This window comes from Rattus norvegicus, chromosome 4, assembly GCF_036323735.1.
Source record: "Rattus norvegicus strain BN/NHsdMcwi chromosome 4, GRCr8, whole genome shotgun sequence".
Taxonomy (NCBI): Eukaryota; Metazoa; Chordata; class Mammalia; order Rodentia; family Muridae; genus Rattus; species Rattus norvegicus.
Window position 1 is genome coordinate 67,862,753 of NC_086022.1, and position 11,535 is coordinate 67,874,287.

An 11,535-nucleotide genomic window follows, 5' to 3' on the forward strand; every position below is an offset into this window, starting at 1 on the left:
GAAGGGCTCTGGAGCCTGCCCTGGCTGGGCTGACAAAGTCCCGACTTTATTCTGGAATTCAGTCAAATACGTCCTGTGAGGAAAAAGTCCCAGTGCACCTACTGTGCTTGCCCACATGAAGGCAGGTAAATCCCACTAAACATTCACTAAACCTCAAAGAGTATCACACTGAGCGTGAGCCCCACCATAAACCTTAAGACCCTGGGGGGCCACCATGTCAGTGGTCAATGGGACATTGTGGTAGGGACTCTCCATGAGTGAATGAGCTGGAGCATAAGAAAAATCCTCTCCATCCAGACCCTGCTTACTGTGAGCCCAAAAGCACTCTAGAACAATCCAGTCTCTTTTTAAAGTTAACGATATTTCAAAGTAGACATCTACCAACAAAAGTTCTGGCACCCCTTCCCCAGGACCCCAAAGGAGCCACTAGGTACTCACGCTCTGCGATCTGCAGCACCGGGTACCCCAGGTAGAAGCTGAACTCCACCACTGTCAGGTTCCTCAGCAGATCGCTCACCTCCGACCCATTCAGAAAACCTTTCGAGCCTTTAACAGCAAAGATAATATTCACTGGGCCCCTCCGCGGAGCCACCCTCGGAGAAGCAATGGTGACATTCACAATCTGAAAGAAGGAAGTCAGAAGAAGCTTCTAGAATAAATAGCACGTGGAGCTGAAGGCCCGACTGTGACATCTACCACGAGTTCTCTGATCAGCGCTCTTCAAAGGCGGTAAAGTGAAGGAGTGTTTTATCTTGCTTTGGTTTTTGAAAGATGCTGTCTCACTGTTCTACCTCAGAGCTCTGGGATTACAGATGTGTGTCTTCGAGCCTGATTCAAAGGAGGTAACATTTTAAAAGGAAAGGGAGCTGCTTTTCTAACCTCGTTCCCTTTCTGTGAGACTTTAAACACTCTGTTTACTGTAAATGTTTTTTACATTAAGTGATGAAGGAATTGTAAGCATTTAGAGTCCCTCCTCCTCCCCCTCCAGTCTCAAATCCCATAGAAATAGCAGCAAGCCAAACAAAGGCCCTAAATCCACACAGCACAGAGAATGGAGGAAAACCAGGGGTCTGTCAAATTCTGGAAGAAGGAGAAAGGACAGAACTGTGCTGAAGTAAACCAGAACAAAGAGAAACAAGACCCTAAACACACACAGGCAGAGGCTAAAACAGCCCCATCCACACGTGAGAACCTAGGGAGGGCAGAGGACCTGATCCCAGAAGTAGGTTTCAGAGCAGCAATCAGCATAGCTAATTAAGAGGCTTCACACCGAGGGTGAACTGAAGCCTTCCTCTTTGGGACAGCTCCACGCCCAGGCCAGCACAGGTACCAGCAGTGCCCCCTCCTAGAACAGCCCAAAGAGCTACCATCTAAGGAAAGCGAGACCTTCCCAGAGGGCACCAAAGGCCTCTTGAGGGCAAGACCAGATAAACTCCAGTGCACACCAGAGCACAGAAGACACAGAAGAGGACTGAGAGGGAAAGGAGAGGAGTCTGTACCACGGAAAACACTCTCAGCAGGAATCTGTCCCCAGAACAGGGCCTCCTGAGCTTGATGCAGGGCAGGGCCAGCCTGCTGGGTCTCTAACCACAAGCTGTGTTGTGCACAGACAGAACCCTGCACTTTGGTGTATTCTGGTACATGCTACCCAGCTCCCAAGCTCACATAAATTCTCCTATCAGGAGACGTGGCTGACACAGAAGCAACCTCCATAGCCAAAGGGGACAGCCAGGCCAGCAGCCATAATTAACTCGGTCCTCCATCCTCACCACCAACCCACTGCCTACTAAGAAAGGGCCCGAAGACAGAAAAACAGCACAAAAGCAAAGGGCAAAGACTGGCATACAGTACTCAGCGAAAACAGACATGTAAGAACAACAGAGAAGAAGTAGAAGCGAAGCCTTTCAAAATCCTACTGAATATCCTGAGAGGCCCTGAAGGCCACTCTCTCCCATCTCAGCAAAGGTCATAATGAGAAAGGGACAAAGAGCAACGGGGAAACGACAGCGTGAATGGACACAGCTGAATGCGAAATTAGTGACTCGGATGGCAGACTTCCCAAAATCTCTGACAGAGAAAGAAAAGATCCGGACCTCGGGGAGGAAAACTAAGGAGCACAAACGTGGATTCAGAGGTGCCAAAATCTAGAGTTAACAGACATTTCAGAAAAGGGACAAAGAATGGGGAGGGCGTCATAAAACACCAGTGGTTTGAACAGAATACACATGAAGCCAGTCTGCCGATCAAAAGAATCCTCCTGTACGTTTAGACGGAGATGCTGCAGCCCAAAGAGCCCCACTGACACAGGCAGCACATCTCTGGCACGAAGTCTAAAACTTTCAGAGCATCACATTGATGACCAGGCGGTGTTAGGTTTCACATCGTTTCCGATTTTCAGGTTAGAGATCCCAGTGAGTCTATGTAACACATTCCAAATAAACCCAAAAGCCCTGTCACCTCAAACAAGCCCGCACCGAGGCTTTCAGACCTACACTTCTCTACCTGCTGGAAAAGCAAAGTGTGTTCAGGCACTGCCTTGCTGATCGTGTCACTGATATCATTCCTATGCGGAGCATTCTGGAATTTCCTGCACACAACCATCTCTCTTCAGCTCACTCTGTCTGACTCCCTGATTTGCAGTCACTCTGAAGGCACACTGTAGACCCCACACCTTGCCAAAGGTCACCACTGGCTCATACAAGCTGGCCGAAGGACACATCTTTTCCTTTTCTTCTCCCCCAAGACAGGATCTTACTATGTAGTCCTTGCCATCCTGAAACTCACTCTGTAGACCAGGCTGGCCTTGAACTCACAGAGGTCCACCTGCCTCTGCCTCCCAAGTGTGGGGATTTAAGGTGTGTAACAGTAAGTCCAGCATGGAGAGTGTATCTTAAATGGACTGCTGTGGAGGACACATGTGTCACTGCAGTGTTTGTGCACATGAGGGGGTGTGTGTTCTCACCTGCACTGTGAGGTTATATGTCCCCTGGTGTTTCCTCACTTCAAAGAGAGCTGTCACCAGGCCTTTCTCAATGCTCTGTGTGAAGTTGCAGAAGCCAGTATCCACACTCGGAGGCACAAACTGAAGTACTAAAAAGAAAGACAGCAGTGGGAGTCCCATGAGAGGTTCTGCTTAGCCTAGGAATGAAGGGAGGTTCAGTACTGAAACAGACTAACTCATCCACCATCTGAGATCAAGCACCGTGGGGTCTTATTTCTTCTGTTTCTTAATATGTGCTTGTTTTTATTCTATGTGTATGGGTGTTTTACTTGCCTGTATGTCTGTACTTCATGGGTACCATGATCCCAGAAGAGGCATTGGATCCTCTGGAACTGAATTTACAGGTGGTAGTGAGCTACCACGTAGGTGCTGCGAACGGAATCCAAGTGTTCTTAACAGCTGAGCCATCTCTCTTTGCCCTAGTTTTTTAAAGAGAGCCCCGTAGGACATACTTTCTGTTCCTAGTTAACACAGTAATGACGATAGGTGACAGAAGTCTGTTTTCTTCTGCATATTTCTGGTTACAGTGTAACATTTTAACACATGCACACAGTGATGTATCTGCTGCTCAGAAATTTATTATTTGTGCTTGGAATATTCAAAACCAGCCCAGCCCTCCTGGCTATTTTGAAAATATACAGCTGGGGGCTCAGTGGTTAAGCACCGATTAATTGCTCTTCCAGAGAACCCAGGTTCAGTTCCCAGAATCCACATGGCAGCTCATAACTAGTCCCGGAGGATCCAAAGTCCTTTTCTGGTCTCTGGAGGCACACACACCGCGCACAGACAGATGCAGGCAGACACCGACACACTTAAGATAAAATGAAGGTTTTAAAAAAAATAAATATATAGCTAATGGCTGTCAACCACATTTCTCCTGCTATGTCACAAGACACGAAGTTACCCCTCCTATTCAGCTGCATGCTGGAGGGTTTATAGCCCTCCTCCCTCTACCTTTCCTCCCCGGACTCTGTCTGGAAATCACTCTTCTGCCTCCCACTTTCCAATCCAGTTCCACGAGTTAAGTGAGAACATGTGGCATGTGGCTTTCTGTTTCTGAGAGTTCAGTTAGTAACGTCCTGCAGTTCCATGCGTGCAAACGAACGGGTTTTGTTCTTTGTGGCTGATATTCATTTATGTGCATGTGCTACGTTCTTCATGTATCCATCTGTCAATGAACTTGGAGGGCGGCTGCCTATCTTGCTACTGTGAATACAGCTACAAAAGTGCACAAGTGAGCTCTCTTCAGCACACTAACTTCGTTGAGTTTATATGCAACAATGTGACTCCTTGACCATATAGCAATTTTTAGCTTTCTCTAATGTCTGTATAATCAACATGATATGATCAGTGGATGAAAGTGAGGCCCATCCGAGCTACATAACAAGACAGGTCTTAAAAAGCAAAGAAAACAAAACAAAAAAGAAAAAAAAAAGTAGAGGCTTGAGAGAGAGCCTAGTGGATAACAAAAAGCCTTACTACTCTTGCAGAGAACCTGAGTTTGGTTCCCCAAACCCACATCAGGTGGTTCACAGAATCTTATAATTCCAGACCCAGGGGATCTGACGTCCTCTGGCTTCTGTGGTGCATGTAAATTCAATGCAAGCACATGCACAAACACGCAAGTAAATATACTTTAAAAACAGAAAATCAGAGCCAGCAAGATGGCTCAGTGGGTAAAAGCACTTGCCATTAACCCTGATGATCTGACTTTGATCCTGGGAAACTACATGTGGAAGAAGAGAACCGAATGCCACAGTTGTCCTGTACTCTTCATGTGCAGGCTGTGGCAGCCACACGCTTATGTGTGCACACACGTGCATGTTAGTGAAGGCCTTTTTAGTGGACTGCAAGGGGAGGGGGGAAGACAATGTTTATGTGCCCGATGTTAAAATCAGTCTCCGTCCTTCCTTGCCTGCCTTAGGCACCTTCTGATTGGCTAAGATAAATAGCCTATGCTCTATAGCAAGGGGTAGAATTGAAAGAGGGAGGATTCACCATTCAGACACGGAGGAAGTTGGATGTATGAAGCTGAGAGGTAACCAGCCACATGGCAAAACTTAGATCAGTAGGAATGGGATGACAAACTACAAGCTATCGGAAACAAGCCCAGATAAAGGCCTAGGGGCTTACCGTTATTCAGAACTGGGGCATGGGTAGAAAAGCCGACAGTTCTATGCACACATACTAAATAAAGTAAACACACACACACACACACACACACACAATCGAAACACACAAAAACACACAAAACACAGCATATGTGAAATCACCTTTCTCTGCACCCTCATCAGCACTGGCTAATGCCACCTTTTGAATAAGTTGTTAAGCAAAAGGATATCTCTGTATAGTTTCAACGTACATTTCTCTGATTGGTGCTGCTGGGAATTTTTTTCGTATCTCTACTTCCCATTTGCCCACTGTGTGTGGGAAGGAGCACAGGGGAGGGCTGTATACATGTGTGCACACGCACGTGGACGCCAGAAATCGACGTCAGGAGTCTTCTTCAATTGTTTTACACCTTATTTTCCAGACATGGTATCTCACTGAATCTGGACCTTGGGGATCCAGCCAGACTGCTGGTTAGCAGGCCCCAGGGATCCTCTTGTATCCGCGTCCCCAGTGCTGGGCTTATAGAGCTTCCCACTCAGCCTCTACGGTCACACAGAGGAGCAAGGCCATCTCCTCGACCTGCCTGTTTAAGATTGGATAACTTAAGGGATTTGCTGTTCGGATGGTTGTCTGAGCTCCCTGCATATTCCCTGCATATTCCCTGCATATATGAAATGAATGCCTCGTAGATATTCTTTCATTCTTTAGGCTGTCTCCTTGCTGTGTTCATAGTTGCTAATGCCGTACAAAAAACTTAATGTGACCCACTGCTCAATTTCTGCTTTGGGTACATATATTTTCATGGTCATATCAAAAAAAAAAATCTTTGCCCAGACCAATATCCTAAAAGCACTTCTTCAGTGGCTCCGACAAGCTTTATAGGTTAAAATCTTATATTTTTTTTTGAGGGCTTTTTTTTTCCTCTTTTTTAAGTATGCTGAGAGAGGTCTTGCTTTTTTTTTTTTTTTTTTTTTTTTCTCCTCCATAAAGACATCCAGTTCTCCCTGTGTGGTTTACTGAAGAGACTCTGTTTTTGTCAATATAGCTCTTGTTACTTCTGTCAAAAATCAGTGAGTCTGTTTCTGCTCTGGTCTCCATGCGGGCTGTTCTGCAGCGCCATGACCGTTCGGTTACTATCGCTCTGTAATGTATTTTAAGGCCGGGTATTATAAGGCCTCCAGCACTCCTATTCACTCAGGTCTCTCTCGGGTTTTTGCTTTGCTTTGGACCCCACCCCTTTATACCTGTGGGAAATGCCACGGTGGTGTTTTCACGGGAACTGCAATGAACCTACAGCTCACTCGGCAATATGGACTTTTTTTCCTTTAAAATTTCTTTTCTTCAACTTCTCTTCCAAACAATCCATCCATTTCCTTTTTCTTTAGGGTCTACCGTTAAACGTTACTGTGTTCCCTTTGAGGTACCACGGTCATCTTTCTTCGTCCACCTTGTGTCCCTATATTAATATTTGTATGCCTACCTGATTCACTGCCTATTGTTTTTTTAAAAACATGCTTTATTTTTAATTATGAGGGTGCCCATGAGGGAGACAGGTGTCTGTGGAAGCCAGAAGAGGGCACTGGATCCTCAGAGCTGCCGTACAGCAACCGTGAGCCACACAGCATAGGTGCTGGAAATCAGATTCATGTTCTCTCCGAGAGCAGCGTGCACTCCTGACTGCTGAGCCATCTCTCCAGGACGACTTCTATCAATTGTACAGGATGGCTTTCTCCTGCCATGTGTCCTGTGGCACCAGCTGGAAACATTACGCTGCTTTTCCAGGTTCAGTGTCTGTAAAACATCACTGATAATCATCACAGGCTGGGTCTCCAAGTGTCTTAATGGCCTAGGCTGCAAACACTACAGGCTCCACCAACCTTGGGGTACGTGTCAGCTTCCACAGGTTGTTTGGAGGCAAGGCTACCCCAGTGGGTCATGATGGGTGTACCACAACACTCCTGATAATAAGGCAGGGCACTTGTCAAGGTCTGAGGGGGACAGAAAGCTCCAATGGGAAGAAGACTGCAAAGCTCACTTACTTAGAGGGCATCTCTGGGTAAGAAGCTGCTTAGAGTGAGCCGACAAGGTGTTCCCCAAGGCCACAAAGCAGACCTGTGTGGCTCAACGGGCCAAGTCCCTGAGACGGGGCTGCTCGACTACTCCCTCAGGTTACAGCTTGATGCTGCCTGGTTCCTTTCTGAGCCACAGATGAGTCATTATCGCAAAGTTTCCTGTCACTGAATGTGGAGAGCCAACCACATGAACACAGGCAACATGAAGGTGACTGGAGGAGCTTGCAGGCTCAGAGAATTAGGAGGCAGAGCCAGAAAAATCACTTGGGACCGGGAGTTCAAGTCCAGTTAAAAATCCACACATCGGAAGACACAACTCATAAACATTTCGAATACAGGACATTCACTGCCGATGATTATTACGTACTCGAGGGTGAAATGACACGACACCCGGCATCACATTAAAGCATTCTTGCATCTTCAAGACGGTTTTACCAATTTTCCTAAAAACTGGTAAGAATCTTGATTAACTTTCAAGCTTATTATTTAAGCATGTGAACTTAATGCTATGTATTTTGCTTTTGTTCATAATTGAAAACGTCCATAATAAAGGCTAAATAAGATGTTAAGCATTTATGGCTAACTCTAGGGACTGTGAGGATATGGACAGATGTATACGTGTGTTTAATAACCCTTTTCTTGTGGAGGTACACAGGAGTGAAATTATACAGTCCTTAAGATTTATTTTATTATAAAATAAAGAGAAGTGGATGGGAGAGAAGGTAGAAAAAGAAATCTGACTGAGAATTAAAGATTATTAGGGTGGGGAGACAGTTTGATTAACAAGGTGCCACGCCTTACCAGCATCCCCAGAACCCACATTTAAAAAGCCGGGGTACTCGCCTGCCATCACAGTGCTGGGGTGGTTGACACAGGCAGACAGCCTAGCCTAGCTGGTGAATTTCAGGCAGTGAGATATCCTACCTCAAAAAACAAGGGTGACAGCACCTGAGGAATAACCCGTAAGGCTGTACTCTGGCCTCCACACGCATGTGCACATATTGCACACACACATGTGTTAACATACACACACACAAGGAACTAAAAGACTGTTGAGGCTATATAATGGCACACGGGGGCTCATGAAACGACATTGTGTGCCCGTGAGCATGCTTGACCTGTTTTCATAATCGTGAACCTGTTGTTACTGCCATCAGTAAGTAACAGGCCCAGCAGCAGTAAGCGGCCCACGGAGGAAGAAGTCTTAGCTATTCAGAAGGCCAAGTCAGATGGTTTGCTGGAAACCAGAAGCTCAGGTCCAGACCAGGACCACAGCAAGACTCAACAAATAAATGACAAATTGAAGAGCAATGCTCACTTTAATCTTTTATTTATTTTTAGGTGTATGGATGGGTGTTTTGCCTGCATGTCTATGCACTGCATGTGTGCACAATCCTCAGCTTTTACATTGGTTGTATGTGTGTGTGCAAACATGTGTGCACAAGCATGTGGAAACAAAAGAACAACCTAAAGGTTCTCTCCTTTCTACCATGTGGGTTCCTAGAATCAAACCCAGGTCTTAGGCTTGGCAGCAAGCACTCTCACCTGCTGAACCATCTCACTGGCACATCACCCCCAACACACACACACACACACACACACACACACGCACACGCACACGCACATACACACACATACATGCACATACACACATACATGCACACACACATGTATACACACATACACACATGTATACACATACACATGCACACACACATGCATGCACATGTTAAAAAATAAATAAAATTCTACGTACAAATCCAAACTTCCGTACTCCTTTGTCTCACCTGTTTGAACTTGAAACCTGGGATCTGGCACGAGGAAAGATGGTTTCACAGACAGGATTAAAGGAGTTTGGTCACGTACAAGTTTGCTGTTGATGAGGACGTTAATGACTGATATCGCCGTGTAAACAAAAGGGCCAGATGTTACCAGAAATGTGAAGTCTGTGAACAGTTCATAAACCTAGGGAAGTAAAAAAAAATTTAAAAAGACAATTCAAGCTTAGAGAAAACCATGTTAGATAGGAAAAAAAATAGCAGGTTAAATGGAAGGATAGATGCTTCAAAGAATATTAAGATTTTATTTGATATAGTCCCTTTACATTGTCCCGACTTTTACAGGAATGGCATAGGAGCAGCCAGAAAGGACAGATAGTAACATGGGTTGAAGAGTGAGTTATGGAAAACTCAAGGTTTCTGTCATGTTTAGGCCACATATAAAGGAGCAGTTGTTTCGCCAAGACTCATTGTTTAAAACAACGTGATTTCAGTGACTTAAACCATTTCCAAGTATATGGCATTATATAATTACATTAAAGGTAGAGGAACAGGGGGAACTAATTTTAAATACAACTCACTTAATACAGAAAACGTCATTCCAATGTGTGGTTAATACAAAAAAATTATTAGTGAGATATTCCTTTATCTGGTGCAGTTTTGAAACCTGGCATGCAGTTTACACTCATTAGCTCATGCCAGGCCCATTTAAGATGTCCCATGGCCAGTACGGCTCAGGCTCTGGTTAGACGGGGGCAGGACCAGCTAGAGCACAGCCAACATAAACAGTATAGAAATCCATCTCAGTTGTACTGAATGTACAAAAAGACACAAGTATCCTCACTCTGAAGTCAAGGACAGCAAACTGTTAAAGTTGCCCCGAACTATGCTGCCTCTGGTCTGACAGACTATTATGATTCTACAAATGCATCCCCCACCACACAGAGTAAAATGACATGTGAACAAAGATGCCAAGGAAAACTAGTGTACCAGGAGGAATGAGAAAGAAAAACCCAAGTGCAGAGCCCAGGGCTTTTACCACACACACCCCATGAGGCCCAGAAAGCATGCCAGACATCAGACTCCAAGGCTCAGAGTCTCACCTTTAGCTCCACTGCACGGTTGAAGTGAATTCTCAGCACTTCTTTAATTGATGTAATGATGTACTCCTGCACAGCTCGTCTGGCCAGCACTACAAATGAAATCCAATCACCAGATGCATTTTAGTGCTATTATGAAGCATGGAGGTGCCACTTCAGGAAGCCATGGCTGAGATGAAGCATGCTAGAAGCTTGTTTTGGAAAATAAAGCCCACACTAAGGACAGAGTAGAAAGATCTAAGTGCTGTGAAGTATTATAGAAAATGGAAAAACTGGGCTTAGCATCGACCCATCGCATTGAAAAAGTTGGTAAACCAGGGAGCAACTGAGGCCCAACCAAGGGGCAAGAGCTTCCCATTCCCACTTTCTTCTCAACAAATAACAGAATGTCTCCAGCTATGCATCCAAAGCAAAGGATGAGGCTTTAAAAGCTCTCAGAAGTAATATTTTTAAAGTCCTTGAGATGCTATTCAATGAACTGGTAATATCTTCCTGTGTTCAAAGCAGCTGTTGGGAGTGCTAACCACTACAGATGGGAGGAAAAACCCTTCATCATGTCCAAGTAATAACATTTTATACCAGGGTATAAAATATTTCTCATTCCAAAGTCTAGTTCTTTCTATTCATTTTTTCATTTAAAATCTGAATTTAAGAATCTGTACTGGGGCTAGAGAACTGACTCTGTGGTGACGACCCAAGCTGAATTCCCAGCACCCACATCAGGCAGCTCACAACCTTCATATACAGAGGATCTAACACCCTCTCCTGACCTCCACAAACACCTGTACTCACACACACACAAACACATACACACGCACACATATGTGCACATACACATACTTAAAAAATCTTTATAAATTAAAAAAATATAAACCTGTGCAAGTGAGTATGTATTCACCAGTAATTAGTACATCTCCCTTCTATTTCACAGTCCTTTTCTTTTCCCTTCCAGCCCATATGTAGAGTTATAATATATCTGATGTTCAGATTTGACTTAGGTATATGTGTGTGTTAGATTACACATATGTGCAGGTGATTGTGGAGAACAAAAGAAGTCTGTCAGACCCTCTGGAGACAGTTACAGGCAGCTGTGCGGTACCCAATACGAGTGCTGGGACTTGAACTCTGGTCTTCTGCAAGAGCAGCATCCTCTTTTAACTACTGAACCATCTCTCTAGTCCCACTATTCAATTTTTCATCATCCTCTTTTAATTATTCAAACTTAAAACAGAACCATTCTTCATTCTCCATTCATTATTAAAAAAAAAAAAAAACAAGTGCTTAAGCTGTTTGATTGTTTCTCCAACAAGTGAGTGACAAGTGGTGAAGAGGTGAGAGTGTCACTTCTTTAGTTCATGGAGTCATTACAAACTCATGGCCCAGTCTGGCAACTCTGGCTGCTCCTACCAACAGCCAGCACAGCATGGCTTGCTAGGTTCTGACTGGACAGACTATGCCATGACCGATAAACA

The 11,535-nt window shown here is 44.8% G+C and overlaps 1 protein-coding gene and 1 pseudogene across 5 annotated transcripts in view; both read right to left on the minus strand.

The window, feature by feature from the left end:
• The window catches only part of Hmgb1-ps18 (high-mobility group box 1, pseudogene 18), a 600,236-nt pseudogene that overhangs the window by 403,912 nt on the left and 184,789 nt on the right, over positions 1-11,535 (minus strand).
• The window catches only part of Kiaa1549 (KIAA1549 homolog), a 127,669-nt gene that overhangs the window by 55,118 nt on the left and 61,016 nt on the right, over positions 1-11,535 (minus strand). For all 5 annotated transcript variants that reach the window (XM_063286936.1, XM_063286933.1, XM_063286934.1 and 2 more), the window contains exons 3-6: positions 10,067-10,155; positions 8,973-9,150; positions 2,963-3,090; positions 439-622 (exon numbers count right to left, since the gene is read on the minus strand). In XM_063286936.1, coding sequence (XP_063143006.1) covers positions 439-622; positions 2,963-3,090; positions 8,973-9,150; positions 10,067-10,155 — 579 coding nt within the window. The remainder of the gene's footprint in view (positions 1-438; positions 623-2,962; positions 3,091-8,972; positions 9,151-10,066; positions 10,156-11,535) is intronic.